The sequence below is a fragment of the Macrobrachium nipponense genome, chromosome 22 (genome assembly GCF_015104395.2).
Source record: "Macrobrachium nipponense isolate FS-2020 chromosome 22, ASM1510439v2, whole genome shotgun sequence".
NCBI classification, from domain to species: Eukaryota; Metazoa; Arthropoda; class Malacostraca; order Decapoda; family Palaemonidae; genus Macrobrachium; species Macrobrachium nipponense.
Genome location: NC_087213.1, coordinates 16,169,066 through 16,191,673, shown reverse-complemented (window position 1 = coordinate 16,191,673; position 22,608 = coordinate 16,169,066). Strand labels below are relative to the sequence as shown.

The 22,608-nt window shown below is 35.7% G+C and overlaps 1 protein-coding gene across 4 annotated transcripts in view; it reads right to left on the bottom strand.

Annotated features, from left to right (window-relative positions):
* LOC135198511 (serine proteinase stubble-like) overlaps positions 1-22,608 on the bottom strand; it is a 141,155-nt gene that overhangs the window by 8,623 nt on the left and 109,924 nt on the right. For 2 of the 4 annotated variants that reach the window (XM_064226149.1, XM_064226148.1), the window contains exons 2-7: positions 15,701-15,820; positions 10,766-10,876; positions 10,200-10,334; positions 7,265-7,342; positions 3,547-3,675; positions 1,492-1,660 (exon numbers count right to left, since the gene is read on the bottom strand). In XM_064226149.1, coding sequence (XP_064082219.1) covers positions 1,492-1,660; positions 3,547-3,675; positions 7,265-7,342; positions 10,200-10,334; positions 10,766-10,876; positions 15,701-15,803 — 725 coding nt within the window. In that variant the 5' untranslated portion in view covers positions 15,804-15,820. The remainder of the gene's footprint in view (positions 1-1,491; positions 1,661-3,546; positions 3,676-7,264; positions 7,343-10,199; positions 10,335-10,765; positions 10,877-15,700; positions 15,821-22,608) is intronic. The other 2 variants (XM_064226150.1, XM_064226151.1) reach the window with 2 other exon arrangements.

Here is a 22,608-nt window from a genome sequence, read left to right as displayed (position 1 = left end):
TTGCATGGAACCACCGGTTATTCAGCATCGCGACCAACGGCTTTACGTGACTTCCGAACCACGTCGAGAGTGAACTTCCATCATCAGAAATACACATCTCTCACACCTCAACGGAATGCCTGAGAATATAACTCGCGGCTACCGAGGTGGGATGCCACGGTCTAGATACATGCCAACACCATACCGACCACGCCACCGAGGCGCTCTGAAATGACTGGCTGCCATATTCTTATCTAACTGCCAATATTGCTGGAAATATAATAGATTTACTGACTTTACTAACAAATTTTCGCTCTTCCTAGAGGCTTATGGCGAAAGGTCCTATTCCCGATGAAGGCAACATCGCCATGAGAATTACTGCAGATCGAATCTTAGCGTCTATAGTGCAAGGATGCGGTGTCGCACGAGCGTAATTACTGTACAGGGTCACATGAGCGGCAATGTGGTGTCACATGAACGTGAATGCCTTGTCACAAGAGCAAGTATGCTGGCATCAAGTAGCTAAAACATTGGTGTCAGAAACTGAAATTCCTTATAATTGTAAACACATGTGACACCGTTTTGCCAAACATGCGTGACTTCAAAAGTCTCAGCAAACCAAGGGAAAAATTCCATTAAACAATTACATTTCACCAAACTGAAGATAAATTTCCCATCAGTACCGCCAAAAATAAGTCAACGGTGGAGAGTTTTTCATGGCTAAATGCTAAGAGACTATCATTTAACCCAAACTCATTTAAATTTCAGCATATCAACCTTATGTTGCCTAATTTCGAAGGTATAGACTGAATTTTGAGAAATGACGGTATATATCCGCAGTCGATGTCACCACCAGTCGACCAACCAGAAGTAAGTTCGGAGCTTCGAATGAAACCGGCTACAGACCTACCGTCGGCTTAAAAAAAATCAGCTATAGACCGTGATTCATGTGCTATGTCATGGTGACGTAAATCTGTCTCTTTTTTTCCTTTCTTTCCTGTCAGCATCAACGGCTTCGAACCTTCGAAGAGTCTCGGTCTTCTTTATTGAACCGTGAATTCTTAATGTCTCCCTAACTGTTGACATGGTCTTGGAAACCCAAGCCCTAACACCTCATATAGATTAACTGTTCTTGATACCACTTCTCAAGCTTACATACAGTAAGTATATCTCAAGAGTTATACCTACGATTAATACTGTACTAAAAAAAACATTCAATCATAGATGATGCATTACCTTACATAAATATCCGGGAGGACATATATGTACATATGTGTATGTACAAGATTTAACCAATTAACAAAATCGACATAATTTTCTTGAATATTCTTTTTTAATATAAAGAACAAATTTGAAGAAAAAAAGACAGTATTACTCAAAATTTACAAAGCAATATAATTAATCTATGGATTATGGCTTCCCTTTACGTAGAGACTAGAAAAAAACAGCAAAACAAAAGAAAAAAACACTACACAGAAACAAAAAGCAAGATCAAATCACCCTCTTCCTTACTTATGAACGCAGTGAGCAGCCGTGGCTACGAAGAAATGATTGATGAGAACGCCTCCACACTGGTATCCGGATATCCGGATATGAGCCTGCCAAGGGAATTCGCCAAAACGAGCCTCGTTCCCTCCGATAATCCTCTTGGCGAACTGGGATACCCTTTGAATGCCGCATCCTGAAACGGCCGCGTGTTGGGGATGCGTTAAGTTGGGGGAATACAGATGAATATGGATGGGTATAAAATGATTTGAGGAGGAGGAGTGGGAATTTTTTTTTTCTCTTCAAAAGGATCGACTATTCTTACCTTTCGGTTACAATTTCATTATCACCCGAATTAAGACTGTTCGTAAATATTCCTGTGAGATGATTCATTAAAAGATCTAAACGCTGAAATCCTCTGATTAAAGGGATTACAATTGCACTTAAAATATCTAAACACTGAAATCCTCTGATTAAAGGGATTACAAATGCACTTAAAATATCTAAACACTGAAATCCTCTGATTAAAGGGATTACAAATGCACTTAAAATATCTAGACACTGAAATCATCTGATTAAAGGGATTACAAATGCACTATCTCTGATGCCAACTGCTTTAACAGTCTAAGGGAATTAATCATTTGACTACAAAACACCTAAATCTTTAAATATAAAAATTAAAAACCTGCGGCAGGTATTAACTCATTTATCATCTCACGTCCCACTGCCATTAAAAATCGAATTCGAATTCTTTCAGAAGAACTGTAATATATAAAACATAAATATTTATATCTTTGGCATGAATATTGTCACAAAGCATTATCAACTCTTTAATTCATTTTACCTACATATAAACACCACGAGGGAAAGGATAAGTGGAAAATATGAAATGACGATGAGGGATGGATGGAAATCGTCAGAAATGGCATTAATTAGGACCAAAGAAAAGGTCATGAATAAAAAGTGGGAGAATGCCTCTGACCCCATTCGACTAAAGTCATAGTTACGTCATGGGAATCTTTAATTCCTTTTGATGTCTCATGCATAAAACCGAAAATAATTAAAGCAAAATGACGACATTCTGATCTTCTCTTTAATATGTACTCTCACATGACACTGAGTTTATTTAATATAGTGAAATAAGTAGAAAGTATCCAACAATTCGTCTATTTTAAACGAAAAAGCATCAAATAGCAAGAACTTAATGTGGGGATTAATGTAACGAGCACCCTGTGACACTAGGGGTAGCTTGTATGAAAATAAAAAACTACAGACGAATTTTAAAAATGCATATTTTGGAACACTCGTCGAAAAGGGTCTAAGTGAGGCTTCGAGAAATACACTTAGCATTAAAACCATATCAGCTGTTATCATTCATTTCCAATAAAAGCAAAGTTACATTCACAAAGCTTCTGTTTTGTAACCAAAAACCCCATCTAGCAGTGCCAATTACGCCATGCTTCATAAAGAAAAAAGGACAAAAACTAAGCAATCGAAGTTATGCCTTACATACTATGATTATATACAACATTCTTATGAGTACTGCAAATTTTCCAAGCAAGAAGCAACAGAAAAGGTATTAATATAGTGAGGAAGCATAAAAGGAGCGCGTTACTTAAGCGGTGATTCACTCCTGGCAAAAGTAAGCATTGACCTAGAGTGCTACTATACAAATATGATATATTTATCTTTTTTTTTGGAACTGTACAGCGTGCTAATGTTTGGAAAGTAATTACAGTTTCTAAACCTGGTATCTGTACAGTGGATGTTTGTGGAACACTTTATCTGTAATCTCAATATGTTGCTGCCGTTTCTTGAAATTGTTAGATGGCTCACGCCATCACCCAACTGAGCAGCAGTTACTAAGCGACCAAATCATTCACGCAGGGAGAGCGAGAGCCTTCTTAGAATTAGTTACACATGTACAACAGAAGCTTTATCTGCAGTTTTAGTTACGGTCAGCCAGACGACGCTTTCGCAAAAGATAGCATCCAGCATCCTCTTTATTTATATGCGATGCAATGAGACTTATTCGTAGGATTAGGTTAAAACGTAAAAGCCAACACAATCATGTTCTTCTACCTGCATCGTTCGACAAGGATGGCCGCTGCACCGAGGGACGAGCTCTGGACTCGACAGGGCTGGTGGCGGGAGGAGGAGGCCGCTGCAACTCACGGCGTGGGGCCGAATTGAGTGAGGGGCCAACTCGAACTGCAATATAACCACCACAAATGAGGAATCGCCACTGGGTGGCACTTAAGTTCTACCTACGAAGTGAATGGAGGTGGAGTGTGTGAATAAAAGGAAAACTGAATTTCCCCACAGTGACTGAGGGCAGAGTTTCTGGCAAAGGAAGATGACGTGCCATTGAAAGAATAGTGCCACAAGGGAGAAAAACAAAAGAGAAGGGACGGTTTTAACTTTTACTCCCCCAAAAAGGATTTTGATTTTCGAATTTAACAACTGTTAGATGAATGTGACTTATTTCTTTAAGAGGGAATTTTATCTACCATCACTTTGGAATTTTTTTTAAGACTTCACTAGAATGACTTCTAACCCTTTAGTTAGTAATGTTCTACAAATAATAAAAATGACATGAAATCAGTAATTAATGACTGGTGGGTATAACACATAACGAATTTCTTTTTCTAAAAACTCTAAAAACTACATTCATTAAGGAAAAAATAGTTCGGGGACATTAAACTTTTTTTATTAGACTTAATTCTAAAGTTTTGATCAAGGTATCACAAAGTGTAACACCACAAATTAAATTTCAGTGTCTTCAGTGTAGAACCCAAAAGTGAGACAGCTTGTGAAGGAAAGTTTCCACTCAAAGTAAAGTGACAGGAAAGTGCTGAGAAGTGCTGGAACTCCAGAAATCGTCTCGAAAAAATCGTCCATTCACCAGTTGTAACTCCAGTTTTAGAGCAAAAGGGATGACGAAACTTATGTCACGAAAGGGATTAAAAAAAAATCGGTCTAAGTCGAAAAGATTCAAGTCTGTCCACGTCATTCCGTCGTCAGATGAGTAGGCCTATTCTGAATGTCTGATTTTTTCCCTTTTTTTTTTTGGTACTAGTGCAATGTCGGTTTAACAGTTATCTCATGTGAGAACACTTGTTATTGTATTGTCATTGCAAGGTAAGTCCACTACCAATTTCCCAAATAGATCTGTCTGTCTGTTTTGAACGAATAAAAAAAAACTACCCCTTTTTTCTTATAACATCTAATTCACTAATACAAACGTCGATAACGTGTAATAAGAAGGAATGATAAAGATATTGATAATAATCATAACTGAAGTAAAGGAGGTAAACTGTAAGTCTCTGTAGTGTACGATTTACAACTTCCTCTGTCTTGTAAGGGCACAAAAATAGAACGTACGTATTGCCAAAAAAAATTTTCATAATGATTTTTTGTAAATTTTCCAAAAAAGTAAGACTATTTACTGGCCTGAGGGTCCTTGAACATGAAGGCTAAATCTGTTATATACCAGCCTCGCAGTCCTTTTAATTATTATTTCTTTTAAAGGGGGTAGTGTTATTTGAAGGGAACGGATAACGGGATCACCCTCTGATCCGGTTATCTTTGTTCTTGTTCTTTGTTTCTTTTTAAAGCTGTTCTTTGCTCATTTCATTATGGCCTCAACTGACATTTTTCATTTTCGTTCGTGCGTTTTCTTCTGGTGGTCTGTTAACTTTATGGGTTCTCTTAATACACCCACCCCTCCATGGAGAAAAGACTTGCTTGATATTATATATATGTATATATATATATATATATATATATATATATATATATATATATATAGATGTGTGTGTGTGTGTGTGTATGTGTTTGTGTGTACAAATTACATGTACGGTGTGCATTAACTGTCCTCAAAGCGAGTCTATGCTTACATCATACTACTTTCATTTCCCATGTTCTCCGTGTCAATTAACAGATTTATTGTGGGGCCAATAAAACTTACAATATAATACTTGTTATTCAAGTTGTAAGCCAGTAAGAAATGGTAATACCAAATGTTTTAAGATGCTTCTTTGCCTAAACTCGTGCATCAGTACTGGTGAAATAATAATAATATAATAATAATAATAATACTAATAATAATAATAATAATAATAATAATAATAATAATAATAATAATAAATAATAATAATAATAATAATGAATTAATAATAATAAAATAATTTAGATTAATGTACAATTAAAGTCTTAGAACTAGTCCTCCAGACAATCACGAGAGTCAGTGGGTCTCGGCTGAGCAGTCTGTGTACTACGTCAGTCTTGTCATGAAAGCAAAAAAAAAAAAAAAAAAAAAAAAAAAAAAATGATTTTGTAGTGTCTTGGTACTTATCTGTGCAGTGAAAAACACTACATACAAAATCAAAGTATCTCCAGATCATGATTTATTTTGTTTCCTCATATCTAGTGGAATTTACGATCCTTGTGCAGAAGGAAATATGGGAATGAAAGAAAAAAAGGTGGGGTAGGATAACCTAAGACAGGTCTCTAAAAAACGATAAGTCACAAGGATTCATAACAGAAAATCATGATAGAAATTGAAACAGGTAAACGTAAAGTACTTAACAGTTAAAAGCTACAAAGTATAAGGCATATAAGTTACAAGTCTAATAAAAAGAAATGACATTAGAAAATCTTATGTGGCAACTAAAATAATCAAAATCAAAACTTTAACTCATGTAGTGGCCGTTGAAGGATATACAGCTTAAAACAAAAAATTAAGAATAGAAATGTTCTATTAGTCTGGAGATGAAGAAATTGAGTGAAACGAAGAACATGAAGAAAGTGATACAGCGAGTGAAGAGGAAGGAAAGAACGGTGAAGAACGTTTCGGAAATAACTTCATCAGAGTGAAGAACCTTTTCGAAGTAACTTTGAGTGAAGAACGGTTTCGAAGTAACTTTTTTTAAAGCAACTTTTTCGAAATAATATTATTTTATCTTAGACCTGGAAGACACATGAAGATAACACTGGTTATCCAAACACGAGATAATGCTACTGGTTTATGATACGAAAACAAAAACACATACTCACACGAACCACTTTGGTTCAACATTACAGACAGATGATGAAAGGACACAAAAAAATTCGGGAAGGCAGCAAATTTCATATATGATAAACTACAATTACAAACTCGGAGAAGCAGAGGCATGCATGATGCTACACAATATAAAACCTTAACCGAAAATAATGACAAAATGTGGAGAAATAAATATTACAAAATGCAAACTACCGGAAATAATGACTTACAAAATGCACAGTATGAATGGGCATTGCATGTAGAAAATCAATACATAAAAAGAAAGATATGGTAAATAACTAATCATGAAACCCTCAGATAGCAGGTAAGGTCATGGCAAAAATCATACGAGAAAGCAAGTCAAAATTTTACCGTGATATAAATACTGGCGAACAGCGAAGCGAATGTCAAATGACAAGACAGGCTCGGAAAGGTGGCAAACATATAAAATCACTAAAGCTATCAAGCAAGTAGAATAACAGATGCAATTGAAAGTCTCAAAACTGACCGTTTGGACGAGCACATACGAAGGGAAGGAACGAATCCTGTTATGAAAAAATATATAAACTCGAAATAAAATTGCAATGTACACAAGGTTCCAACGTTCTTCAACATCTCAGCATGGCAAAGCATCGATACGAAAGATTTCGAAATGAGAGAGAGAGAGAGAGAGAGAGAGAGAGAGAGAGAGAGAGAGAGAGAGAGAGAGAGAGAGAGAGAGAGAGAGAGAGAGATTGTCGAAGTTTTATATATTACCTGGGAGTCGGTTAAGGCCCCAAGAACGGGGCGGTAAAAATGGTCTTGGGCGACGCGATGGGAACCGGAAGCGCCCAACTGTGAACATCCAAACACAAAGAGAAATTTGGGAGTTATTTTTTTTTCTTTTCCTGTTTTTTTTTTAAATACCTAATCTAAATCACCTATCACACTTCCAGTCGGTGGCAAGCCAGGGTAATGTTAATCTTGAAATACAAGGTCCTACCCATGGATGTAATGTCAACAAGCATACTTATTCAGTAGTGGGTTGCCAATATCTGAGCAGGGCTGAGTTTTAGGTGTCCTTTGCCTTTGCTAGGGATATTAAACATTGTTTAAAGTCTTTAAACTGCATAATTTCTGAAAATTTCGCACCAAGCGAAAATTAATTTTAAAATGCTGCAACTATGTTTTGCAATAATATTCTTTTATTCGGCTGGCATGTTAATATTATTTGCAGCATATTTTTTTGGTCACGAGTGAATTTTTCAAATTTCCTTATTTCCATATATCTGGCAGAACACAAAAATTGCTGACATTCTTCTGTGTAATTATAATTCTTTCTAATTTTTTCTTAATCTTATTACTATTTAGTAATTCAAAACTTGCTTAAAAATTGTGAAAGAAATATGGCACTGAGACAGCGACAGTTGATCTTATTATAATTTTATTCGCACAATTTGGCGAAGGTTCTTTAATTTTACCAAACCCACCACTGACTAGGTATGTTTATCAGACTAAAGATAAGCCTAACATAGCGAAGAGGGATTATGTCGCTAGCTTAGGGAGGAGACTTAAACTTTTTTTTGTTTTAACCGAAGTAAGGATCTTGTTGATTTCCTTGTCAGCTTGTCTGTCTTAAAAAGGTACGAATCTCCGTCTGTCTAAATTGGGTGATGATTCTTTTACAGTGCGATTTTTAAAAAAGTAATGTAAACTTTATCTATAAATCTTCAAGGTTTCACTTTTCAGTCATCTTAGTGAAGAAGAAAACTTGTTGAAACTTTTAATTTTTGGAAATTATTTGTGATACATGAAATGTTGACTGTCGCCTGTGGTCTTTGAACTTGAAGCTTACAAGACGCTTGCAAGGTGTTCAGCATTTTTTTATAATCTTCTAATCCTTTCGGTTACTACACGAAAATTCTCAGGAGTTTTTGGGGAAAATTCTCTTATCAAGAAAGATAATGAAAATGCAGACTTGAAGAATTTTGATATTCAATTCTAGCAAATTAATTGCTGCACAAACCTCTAAAACGATACTAAGCGGGTGTAAATAAGATTACATTCTCATACGGAAAATAAATCGTTTGGAAAAGCAAAAAACGAAGCAGTGTATTCATTTGATTTCATATCCTCAGGAATAAAAAAAAATGTGGGGCTTTAGATAAGATATTAACAAATGAAGTACTAATGTACATTTTCTTTTCCAAAGGAGATGATAATATGGCACATTGCCTAAGATAATTTTTTAATTCGCAATCACCCCCGACTTTTCTCAAGAAAGTTTAAATTCAAATGAAAGAATATAAATGACTTGTGTAATAGCATTCCAAACTCTCCGAATCCACATTGGATAATGTAATTTTAATGCAATGCGTTTAGATTTCCGGTTGTATTGCTTATAATTAAAAAAGAAGGAATTTCCATTCTAAGTAAGACCGAATGGCATACTGAACTAAATCATATAATACTTATCAGTTTGGTAAAACTTCCTCTTCAATTTCTTTTTTTCATTTTTTTATTGACTTCGTCAAACCAGTTACAAACAACAAGAGACTGTAAGAAATGTCTTTGCAAATATATGAATATACAATATAGAATCTGTATCCCACATAATCTAACTGGAATGAGAGACGAAGTGAATAACTTTAGAGAATTCTGGAACGACCAGATTTAATTAAGCTCATAAAATTTGCATTATTTTTCTGTTAGTATTCTGGAATGAATTTTGCATAAACTTGAGTGAAAAATGATTTTAGCTTTTCCCTCAAAAGCCAATAGCAAACGAAAGATGAAAATGATATTTTCATTTCTGTCTCCAGCAAAACAACATCCAAGAAATCTCTGTATACTTGTGCTGGAAGCTGGAAGAATGCAGCACTAGAAGTCAGTGCAATGTTTGAAGATAAGCTCTTGGAAGATTTTGGCGGGAATTTTGTTAATCCTCAAAAGGAAACATTTACTAAAAATATTAAGGTCATATGATCTAAAATGTCCACAGTCAACCAAGGATCCTTACTCGAAATAATTAGCACTAGGTTATTTCATTAATAACGAAGGGATTTCAACCTTTTCGTCAGGGCTACTTCTCTAAGGCAGGAGGACGTCTAGTAAGTAACAATGATAAAAAACTAAACCAACACCTGAAATGGACAGAGGAAAGGAAGTTCTGGACAGTCTTCAGAAGAACTCCGGTTAGTCAATATATTTTGAAGAAAAAAAACTTGAAAAGAATTCGGAATAAACAACTAAGTAATAACGAAATGTGAGTTATTTGCTGTACAATTCCGTTCCTATGGTCATAAACGCAAGACTAGTGTCTGTAGAGATACTACACAGAACAGAAACATGCTCATACTGTATCTGGAAGAGAGTTAGTCATTAGTCGAGATACAGTATTATGGAACACATGGTATAAACTAGACCTAAGCTTCAAGCTAGAACTAAGCTGTTGTTTCAGTACCTCTAAAAACAATCACATATTAGTGTTTCAGTCTAACATTAAATAACCTCCCAGGAACTACTAATCAAATAATTATGAGGAAACCCTCCTGGAAGCTAGCCGAGTACTATATAAATCAACGTACTCTGAAATTATATTTGTAATAGGTCTTAGAAACAAAACTTGCTTGCACTGACAGAGTAATTCATTGTAATTTATGAAAATTAATATATCACAGTGATCAGTGCCCACCACAGGCCAAAAACTCACGGGGACTGTTAACTACGGGATGGCGGTCTCTGTTGAAAAAACCGATGTTCCTGTTGGCATCCGACCTCACTTGGACTACCGTTGGAACGCAACAGGTGTAGATGTAACCGCCACCACATTTGTTAACGGGTCTATCTGTAGAATGGATTGATTGCGGTCAAACAGCGAAAGGATTATGTAAAGCAAAGGTTAAATGTCTGCACTGAAATGGTTTGATTATACCCAGAGACCATGTTTGCCTATTTTTTTTTTCGTAGCTAACAAACACGCACTGGGTGTGTCCTGGGGGTCTGAGTACTTGACTGAAGTACCACAATGTAGCTGTCATGTTTTCTGTAGTAATTCTCCGAAGTACCTGCATGTTTTTATTAATATGAGACGGTCGACAAAAAACACTGAAAGCGAAGCTGGTCTGACATTGTGTCGGTTCTGTAAAATATAACATTTTCATTCAGCACATAGTAGTAGTGCGTCTGAGTCCATGTTTCTGTAAATCTCAAACTTTTCATTCAGACATACGACACTGTGACGTCTATTGGAGTGAAAGCTGGGCAATGTATACTTACCTCCCCGAAGAAGACACGAGAGTATGAAGGTGCAAGAGGCTGGGACGCCATTGTGAACACACTGCTCGGGCAGGGTGAACATGCTCCGGAAGAACCTTCCTTCATCTGGTCCTGAAAAGGGGGAGTTGAAACAACTTTGAGTGACTTGAATGTGTAACGTTAAATAAGAAGGGGGATGTACGAATATGCTTTATTCATGCACATACCATCAACTAACCATAGTGTTGATTGGCAAGGGTAAATTGTTATTTAAGACAAACAATACACAAAAAAGGAAGATAGCTGATCTGCTCTCGTTCAAAGACAATACATGAAAGATGGGAAGCTCAAGCCACAGCCGCATCGGCCGCATACAATTTAGTACCTGGCATGAAATGAAGGTGGCGGTAGCATTGCACCTGCCTACATCGTCTGTTTGTTTACACAGACAACCCATATTCTGTTTATTTACTTTTTCACAAAGCGGGGCATTCAATTTCAATCATGAGTGGGCGTAGCCATCATCACCCGTGTGTGGTTTGCAATAGGATGAAAAATGATTTTCCCCATCTGATTTTTCATGCTTTTCCTCAGAATAAGGAAAGGTAATAAAATCATTACATCTGTTACAAAGTACATGATGACTTTTAGAGAAAATGAAGAAATAAGATAGACCAAAGCAAAATTGAATGTTGGTGCAGTGTTATTCCGAAATAAATATTGGAAAATATTTACAATACGGTGGACGCCTCTAAGCGGAAAGAAAATATATTTATATGTGATTTTCGACTAGAAAAAAATATCAAAATATTCTTGCCATTTGAAACCCCAACAACCAGCCTAACCTGCCTGGCATTGTACATCAGTAGCCTAATCATGTCAACAGTAAACCTAACCATATCAGCAGTACCATAACCATGCCAACAGTTACCTAACCAAGTCAACAGTAATTTGCAATGGAAATGAAGCTATCTTGCAAAACATATCAAAAGCAACTCGAAAAACTTTATTTTCTTGTAATTTACAGGCATCAATTGTATTTCATATAAATACCTTAAAGTTATATTTGCATATCTTGAAAATCTCTAGAAATATGAAATAAACATACTAATTCCTATCACTGTCATGCAATTCGTGAATATTGGGTCTCCATGCCTTTTCCAGATAGGCTACACACAGCAACTTTGATATACTGTATATATACTGTAGTTATGTTATATTCTCAGCAGCTTACCCTTGGGTTGTAGTTATAAATGTTTACCTTAATTTTTCATTAATAAGCACCTATTTAGCAAACCAAAGTTGTTTCATCAGGAAGGATGGATCTTGTGGGAGCATTCATATGGGAGAGCATAAGTAGGTTAGTTAAGTTAGAGTGTTATACTTTAATTTCAAGTTCACTAACCTTTTAATCTATGATTGAATTTTCCTATATATATGGATAAAAGCATTCAAAATAAAAAAAAATACATGCAAACTAGCATATCTGCTCCCACAAGATCCATTCTTACCGTTTCATCTATGTTTCTGCATTATATGCTCATAATTGTTCAATTTTTAAAATTAAATCTTGTAATTGGTACCAACACCCAACATAGTATTCCAAAGTAAATTTACCATTTGGCAGCAAATGTACACAGTAATACAGTAGTAATAAATTGGCAAATCAAGTTGTAAAAACCTATGATATTTGCTTGTACTGTACATGATGCAAAAAGAAACATGGTTCAAGTCAATAAGAATAATTGTTTCAAATTTTTTTAGGAATGTGGAAGCTTTTTTCCAGAAATGGCATTTTACTAGAAAATACCAGGCAGAAGTGTTGGTTACATTACCTTCATAAAAGGGTGCCAATTGAATATGCATTTTTGAGAACTCCCACAATTGGGCTATGAGATTTTAATAAATTGTTATAAATAAGTTCTGACTTGATCAAGAGCTTAATAAATAATCATAAAATATAATAAACTGTATTCATTCCTCTAGGTTCTTAGATTTGTCTGACACATATGTATTGTTTTATGTACAGTATACAATCATAAGCACAAGCCCAAAAAAAGGAAAATAATTACTGTATACTATATTGGTGAAATAATTATATAAAATCAGAATAAGTTTGTTTCATTCTAACTGCCCTCTCAATTTTAGATATAGATACTAACAATTAATGTTAACTGCCCTCTCAATTTTAGATAAAGATACTTAGCAATTAATGTTACATTAACTGAAGGATTTTATTTAATGATTCAGAAATGCCTAATATATGTCATAAGCTATGATAGAGCCCTTTAATCATGTTAACAAGCAATATTAATCGATTTAGTATTCAATAATTTATAAAGAGAAGTTTATTGCAGCATAAGAATAAATTTTAACATTTAAAAAAGCCGCGCTACGCCACAACCGAGTTTTAGTTGAGGGCATGATCAAGAGATGGCGCGCATTCTGACGGGTTGGATGATGTTTTTTTTAATGGTAATAATAGTCAGTTTCCCATCTTTCGTGTATTGTCTTTGGCTCTCGTTAGGGCAGTACCTAATATTAACGTAAATGATGGTAACTGTAAGTTTGACAATTTACTGTCGTATTATGTAATTCAAGCAGCCAACCTTAACAATATTATAAAGTCGTTGAACATTTAACAATTGTTCAGTAATGCCGAAGGTAGTGAATATATAAGTTAAGTATATCTTAGTTTTACCAGACCACTGAGCTGATTAACAGCTCTCCTAGGGCTGGCCCGAAGGATTAGATATTTTTACGTGGCTAGGAACCAATTGGTCACCTAGCAACGGGACCTACAGCTTATTGTGGGATCCGAACCACACTATATCGAGAAATGAACTTCTATCACCAGAAATAAATTTCTCTGATTCCGCGTTCGCCGAGCCGGGAATCGAACCTGACACCACCGGATTGGCAGCCCAGCTCGAAAACCACTCGGCCAGCGAGGAACTGTGTATATATATATATATATAGATATATATATATATATATATATATATATTATAATATATATATATATATATATATACACACACACACACACACACACACACACACACATATATATATATATATATATATATATATATATATATATAGATATATATGTATATATTTTCTAACATTTGTAACTTTCCCTTTTCTATTTTATTATTTTGTAATTATCTGAAGAGGAGACCGGTTGTTCTTGGAACTGTAGTGAATTTTAACGTTTTTAACTGATTTCCTAAATACAATGCTATTTCATTTATATTCTTCCAGCAAGGAAAGTGTGCGTTTCACATTCATTATGTAACCTTAACTTTTACTTCCGGAGAAGAAAAATAAAAGTCGAAATAGATTTGAAAACTGAAATGCAAATTTGTTCCAGAGACCAGTCACGACGAGTATCCTGTTTCCGTGCAGAGTAAGAGATCCATTTCCTGGTAAAGTAAGATATAAATTTTCCGAAAAAAAGCGAGTAAGTCGTAGAAGAATAACCAACCAGGAAGTCTTTATTTCATCCTTATATTCAGTGGAGAAGTCCAGCCTTCCACATACAGAGAAGGCATATTTATATGCTGTATGTCAGTTTACAAGTTAAGAAGGGAACTGTGAAACACTCAGATCCAGCCTGGGGTTACACAACCAAAATCTTTGGTGACGTGTGCACCTTTTTGACAATTAGGAATAGTACGAAAGAGAGAGAGAGAGAGAGAGAGAGAGAGAGAGAGAGAGAGAGAGAAGGCCTTTGGCTAGAAATAACACTCTGATCTATCCTCCCAGGCGATAAGAAATCATGTCCTGCGGTATCTGGTATCTCCATCCTTGAGTTACAATAAGTTGCCACAGTCCTGTAATTTTTACAGCATAATATCTAAGTGTCTTTACGCAATCAAATGGGTTTATGTCTTTCCAAACCGTAAGGACGTATCTCTACATTATGCAAAATTCCTGTGACCTACATCGAAGTACGGACCGAATAAAGGGATTTTGGAGGGGGGGGGGATGGTTAGTGGTCCGTATAAAGTGTATTAAAAAGGTTTCTATCAAGAATATTGATCAATAGAAACATAGAAAACATTTACCAGACAATCAACAATGCCTAAACAACTTTCACCATGAGTAACAATAAAAAAATTATGCGCTCAGAATATTGTCTAAAAATCGATGTGTATTTGGAACAACTCTATCAAATACAGCAAACCAGGGTTGCACACTCCGTTAATGACCTGTGGAGGAAATGGAGGCGTGTCAGTTTTACTGCTCTCTGACCCGGACATTTCACACTTTTAGGTTCGTTAAGTTTCTCCGTTCATTTGTCTTCTCAGGACACAGTTAACTAGAACACATTTTCCACCAAGACATCTCCTCTCGAGCGGATGAATTAGCAAGAAAATCGTGGCTACTGGGATAATGAACGCGTTCTGAAAGGTGCTGTATTGTGAAGTGAAGTATTGTTTCAACAGTTGTTCAGTTTATGGAATTCATTCAGATACCTAATCTAATGTGACACATATCTTCTAGAATAATTTAATAAGGTTAAAACAACTGCTCTTCGTTAACACAATTTCTATATTTACAGTGCCAAAGAATAAAGAAAATTCTGAGATGCATACAATATCAGATGTTTTGTACAGAACCCCACACGACAAAAGGCTAAAAATTGTTCAGTTTGAGTTTTTTTTTTTATTGTAAAGGCAATACACGAAAAATATCCCAAATACTGTATACATAAAGATAAAAATAAAAGAAAGAAAAAGTATACCAGTTGCAAAGAGAGAGACTGGATGAAGTATTCGGTTACTGGATTATTTTACATAAAAAATGAAAATACTTCTAAGACTCAAAATAGAAAATATTACAGCATGAAAGTTTTCTGATCATAGCCAGTGATCCTAATCATCGTGATAAACTACAAGAGTTCCACTAAACACCGAAGATGAAATTGTGTCATTAATCATTACATACCTTGTGCACAAACGGTGTTCAACTGTAGTGGGAGGAGGAAGGTGAGGAGGAGGAGGAGGTAATTATGGGAGACCCGCACTACCCCCCATCTTCCTTCATCCATGGCGTCACCACATTAACCTGAGGAGAGAGAGAGAGAAAAAAATGAAATAACAATCGACGATCGTGAAGTGTCTTTAAGCGTATTATTTAATTTAACTGAGTATTGTACCTTGGTCTGACTTTTCGAGTTGATTCAATTCATGAAGAATCAACACGATTTATGATTCGTCTTGATTGGCCACACAAATTTCAATTTATGTAACCATTCACACCAAGTGAATCGGCATGATTTGAAATGACTCGATTCGCTTGGAGTGAACGGTTACATACATTGAAGTTAGTGTGGCGAATCAAGACGAATCATGAATCGCGTTGGTTCATCATGAACTGAATCGATTCGATTCGCTTGATGTGAACGCACCCTTAGACTTCGAAACTTTGACTGACTCATGCACGTTGTCAGTCTTACATAACCTGACTGACTCATGTACTTAGCCAGCCTAATCTAATTTGGCTGACAAATTTACTTTGTTATCCTAATTTATTTGGACTGATTCACGTACTTCGTCGCTTTAATTTAATCTTCCCGAGTCATGTACCTGGTCAGATCAATCTAATATGGCTAACTCAAGTACCTTCGACAGATTACTGTCATTTGAATGACTCCTGTACTTGGACTGATTTTATCCAATTAATCTAATTTAACTGACCCCTGTCTTATAAATAACTTGTATTCTGAATACCTAAGGCACTCTGACTGGCTCAGATGCCATGGCTCATTAATTTGCTTTGTAACTTACTTCAACTGACTCCAGTGCTTTGACTGACTCATGTTCCTGTTTTAAGAGCGTGACACAATGGAAGTTATTTACATAACTAATCTGTTGTGACACATCTTTTAAAATGATTTATTAATGTTAAAAAACTGTTTTCAGTAAATAAAGTTTTTGTATACACAGTACCAAAGAATAAGAAACTTCTGTGGATACAAAAAATATAAGTTGTTTTTTGTAAAAGAACAAGAACTTTGGTGGTGCAAAAAATGTCAATTGTTTTTTCTAGAACTCAACAAGAAAAAAAGACTACCGGCCTTTTAAAAGGCAAACTGAAACACAATTGACCACTACGAGATAAAACACCAACTGTTGAATAGAAGAACACTGCGCGATAAAAGACCCCCTGATAAACAAAGAAAAACTACGATATCAAAGGAACTCTCATCAACAGAGGAACACTATGAGATAAAAGCTCACCTATGAGATAGCTCACCTGATAAAAGAACACTACGAGATAAAAGACTACCTGATAAACAAATGAACTAAGAAATAAAGGAATTCACGATAAACAAAGGAACACTACGAGATAAAATACCACCAGATAAACAAATAAACACTACGAAATAAACGATTTCGTGATAAACAAAGGAATACAACGAAATAAAGAACCCATAATTAATAAAGGAAGGTTCTAAACAAAAGTCCAGCGGATAAACTAATGGAAATCAAAAGTTCAAAGGAGAAACGAAAGATTAAAGACCACTGTCTAAACAAAGCAAAAAAGATTAGAGACCATCGGATGAATAATGGTAAACTACAATTGAAAACAGTCCACAGTGGAACTATGTCGTGACATCCACCAAGTACTTTACAAAACTCTCCAAAATATGTTTAACGCTACTATGAAAATGGAAATTCAAGCCTTCCGTCAGTTTCCATCATCTGGAAATGTAATTTTGTGTAAGCACCCGCCCCCCCCAACACAAAAAGTCAGCCACTCCCATGAAACTCTCAGCCGGCCTTGGTGGCCTGTGTTATTGCGGTGCCAGATGCACTATCATGGCTAACTTTAACCTTAAATGAAATAAAAACTGCCGACGCTAGAAGGCTGCAATTTGGTAAGTTTGATGGCTGGAGGGTTGATGATCAACATATCAATTTGCAACCCTCTAGCTTTAATAGTTTTTAAGATATGCGGGAGGGTAGATAAAGTACGGACGGACAGATAAGTACCCATCTCAAAAAAAAAGAAAAGAAAAAAAGTGAAATACAGACCGCGATCTAGGTTTCATAAAACTTCTGACATCATATACCGCCAAAAAATGAATCCATCTGCAACCAAGCGATGGAGTATTGTTACACTTGTCTACAATGTCCATTTCAGCCATTCAAAATATTACCGAGCATTGGACTAAACTTTGCACCCCATCCCTAAAACCACGTGAACTGAGTTCTCTGTGAGAAGTAATTATAAATAGTCATAATTTGCACACCTCAACACGAGTATGTGAAGTTTGTCAGCTGATTTATTAGGAGTCAGTTTTCTTCACAGTTACTTGAGATTTCAGACAAGTATTTTGAAGTATTTTATGTATATACATACACACACACACACACACACACACACACACACACACACACACACATATATATATATATATATATATATATATATATATATATATATATATATATATATATATATATATGTCCGTGTGCGTGCGCGCATGAGTATACGAAAATCTTTAAAAATGTAAATATTATAAAATATCTACAGCACATCGAAAGGTTCTACATATAATGAAATAAAGAAAAGACTCAAATTAAAGGACATACAAACAAAACTACGCAAACCAAAGAGTCGGCTTCGGTTGTGGCTCTTTCTTGGTTTCTTGACCATCTTTGTGGACGAAAGGAATTTAGTGTGACTGATGAAAGGGGGCCACGAGCAATGTAAACATACTGAGGATGAAAATATGGAAAAAAGAGAGCAGAGAACGTTGAACTTTAATTACACGAAATGACAAGACCTTTAACGTAGACCATAATATATTTGATATAAAGTTAAGAAAATTTATTCCAATCCACATTTGGTTGGAGAGAAATAGCTGCAATTTATCCGTGAAATAATTTTTTCCTACCTTCTGGTCATTGTGGTTGCAAAGAGATGAATTTGCTAAGGTTAGTATGGACACGCAAAACCGACCATAATATATTTGATATAAAAGTTGAGAGAATTTATTCCAAACCACTTTTGGCTGGAGAGAAATAGCTACAATTTATCTGTGAAATAATTTTTTTCTACCTTCTGGTCATTGTGGCTGCAAAGAGATGAATTTCCTAAGGTTATCAAGGACACGTAAAACCGGCAAATGAAACCGCATGAAATCATGGGACGTCGGAAACAAGGAACACAAAATGGTTCCTTATTTCAGAAGCGGCAGACTGTTCGTCTTTCGAACGCAAATCTTGTTATTCCCTAATTTCGTGAGTTTAGCTTATAACCCAGTTTTACATTTGCCATTCAATATTATTAATTCAAATAATAGTGAAGAAGAGGTGTGTAGAAGCACGTCAAACAGGCATGCATATCTTCGTATACTTGTAAATATAACTCATATACATATCGTACATACTATTACACACATATATATAATATATATATATAATGAGAAAATTGGCTTATTTTTTTAGTAATTTTCGCACCACTCAGTCGCTGCGACGCCATGTGAAAAAAAAGGAATTATGTATTCCTAAGCTAAAACCATTTGAATCATGATTTCTATTTATAACTATATGCATCTATTCCGTAATTATCCAATTTTCTTCTATCTATTTCTTTCCCTCTACAGGCACGCAAAAAAGCTGACACAAATTCAGAGACCTGCTTGAGAGTAGAAAGATTAAATTGGCAATTTATTTTATATCGAAAACATCACATAACCTTTGGCGTTAGGCCACAATACGCTATAAAATGAGGCTAGATAACAGTTGATTTAAATGAAACAATAAGTTTTGCAATGCGGTCGGTGACAGACACCGTTATGACAAAACGTGATGTCAATCCCAAAGTCACTCTAATATTTATAAGGCTAAAAGGAAGTCAATACTTTAACACCGGCCGTGATAGAATTACTCTGACTGACTAGTTTAAATTGCATTTTCAACCACAAGTGGGAAAATTCCAAGAATATAACAGATCAGTTATGGTCGATCGATTTCCATCATTCAACCAAAATTAACTGACGTAGAAAATGAATTACGATGTCCGACTTATACAGTGTCTAGTAAATTATGAGGTTTCGATCATTGTCTAAAAGTGAAATCCATGCAATGATGCCGAGGTCAAAATTCCAGAATCGAAAAGTCTTATATTTGAGTCAACTCGCAAACTATTTCGAGACGTCTCGTCTCGTCTCGTTTGTTTGTATGGTGTGTTTACGTTGCATGGAACCAGTGGTTATTCAGCAACGGCACCAACGGTTTTACGTGACTTCCGAGGCACGTCGAGAGTGAACTTTTATCACCAGAAATTCACACCTCTCACCACTCAGTGGAATACCCGAGAATCGAACTCGTGGCCAGCGAGGTGGCACGCCAACACCATACCGACCACGCCACTCGTCACTGTGAATAATGTAGTATCACTGCATTATATTATCTTCAGTGAAAACTAGCAAGTGATACGTCTCGAATCTATTAATTGTGCTTACATTTTAGAACTTGTGTTGTATCGTGCCCATGCAACTTACAGCCTAAAATGATCAAATTATGGTCCAGAAAAGAGGAAGAGTATAGATGTCTGTTTTATTTCTCCTATTCCTAGATGCTTTTGTATTCTTGGAGGAATCTCAAAGCTTAGAGCGCTACACAAGTTATTAGATAAAAATAAGTTAATATAAGAAAAAACGACTTATGGTCTGGTACGATATTGGTTTCACCCAAACCAATAAAAGTTTCTAAATCGCTTTCATGAGAAGAATAAGAGGGAGACTAAGACATCTGTTCACACATAAAGAGTCACGAAGAATAAACGTAGGCATTCCCACTTGCACAAGTAAACATTAGCTTCATTCAAGAGGGAAATCAGATATTTTAGTTTTTTTTCTAATGAGACATCGCTATTTTTCTTTTTATTCCCTCTATTTTCACCATGGGATATTGCAGTTTTTAACATTATTCCAACAAGATACAAATAAACGTAAAATCTACTAAGTTTCCGTTTGCTATTTTATGAACGGAGATGGGAAACCACAAGAATTCTGTTACAACAAAACCACAGGAACTAAACATCAATGTCCGATACGCACCATCTGCTGCATAATATACAGTGGGTAAACCATATATTACTGTTAATATGTGTCTAGGTTACTCTCTCTACTTCCCCCGGCCGTTCCCCAATGTCTCTAATAATGCATAAATAACAAAGGTATGATAGTATTTTATAACCTGACAACTTGACATAGTACACAGAACTGCAATTACTGTATGAAATGATGCCTTAATACTGTATCAAAGAGACACAAGAAATAACTGTGGAAATACGAGAGAGAGAGAGAGAGAGAGAGAGAGAGAGAGAGAGAGAGAGAGAGAGAGAGAGAGAAGTGAACCCGAGGGGAGAAAGCTTCCCAGTTTGGTTGTCTCTCGGACAGGAATGTGGGGATGAATGATTTTACGTGTAACGTAAAATGTACAAGAGAGAGAGAGAGAGAGAGAGAGAGAGAGAGAGAGAGAGAGAGAGAGAGAGAGAGAGAGAGAGAGTGGGGGCTCAGTCAAAACTTTCATTTTCATAATCCATGTCATCTGTAATCTTGTTCAGTTTGTGGGGTCGAAAGCAAATAGTACACTGTAAACATGCGCAGCCTATGAAGGCGAAGGAGAGTTTGTTTGACTATAAACAGTGGGGTCAAGTGCAAGACTTCTGGCATGCCAGAGATAAAGTGGTAGACTGTGTGAGTAAAGAGTATTAGATTTGTTACTAATGAATCAACATTATATATATATATATATATATATATATATTATATATATATATATATATATACACACATATATATATATACTGTGTGTATGTGTGTGTGTAAACATATGGGTTGCAAAATAATAAAAGTAAAAATAATCAAAATGTAAATACGGTACATTTGCAATAAAGGCCCCAGTGTTTTACATGACTACAACAAACATTCACGACCTTGATAATGAAAAGTCATAATCAGAAATGGAAAATGTATATTATATCTGTAAATTCTAAAACCGATTCTGCTTGACGAAGCTAACCCTTAAGTTATTAGTAAAAATATTCAGACTGATGCCTCAATGAAGAATTTGATAGTATAATTCTCGATTTAAAATTGCATACAATAAACACGCGCAAATTGTAGTGGAATATGTAAACTGACTTCATATTCAGTTATTAGATCCATTCTATTTGTATGTGTTACATCGGCGCTTTGTAAATATTTAGACAAAAACAGCAAACTCTCCCGACGCATCAAATTTTCAAAACGTTCTTATAGACGCAAAGAAAGTAAGAAAGTGAGTCACACCATTCATGCCAATGTCGCTTGAGGTGGCTTTTATTGTTGCTAATGGTAGCTGTTGGATATTCAACAAACTCTGCTACCACAGGGCCTTGTGTCTCTCTCTCTCTCCAGAGGGGCCCTGGCCGAGCTCACTCGAGATAAAACTTTCCTTGTCCTATATTCCGTCTCTGCTTAACTGGCTTCAGGTTTTCACACCAGCAGTTGCCAATTTGTCTCGGCGTTTCCACGAACAGATGCTAAAGGCCGCCAGATGTGTCTTCCACACGCTATCGACCACGTTTGAAGAAACACAAAAAAGAAAAAGAAAGTTACGGATGAGACAGCAATTATGTATTTTATACGACCAATGTATGGGAAACGGCAAATTCTCGAAGAGAATCCTAAAAATTAGAGGATCATAAATCATTCTATAAAGCTCCGCTGCATCAAAATGTTAAATATGAAATATGATATTATGATATAATTACACGATTCTTGCAACAGTATCATATAAACACGATGAAACGGAGAAAGTCCATGTACGTATTTGGATCGAATTAATCAGAAT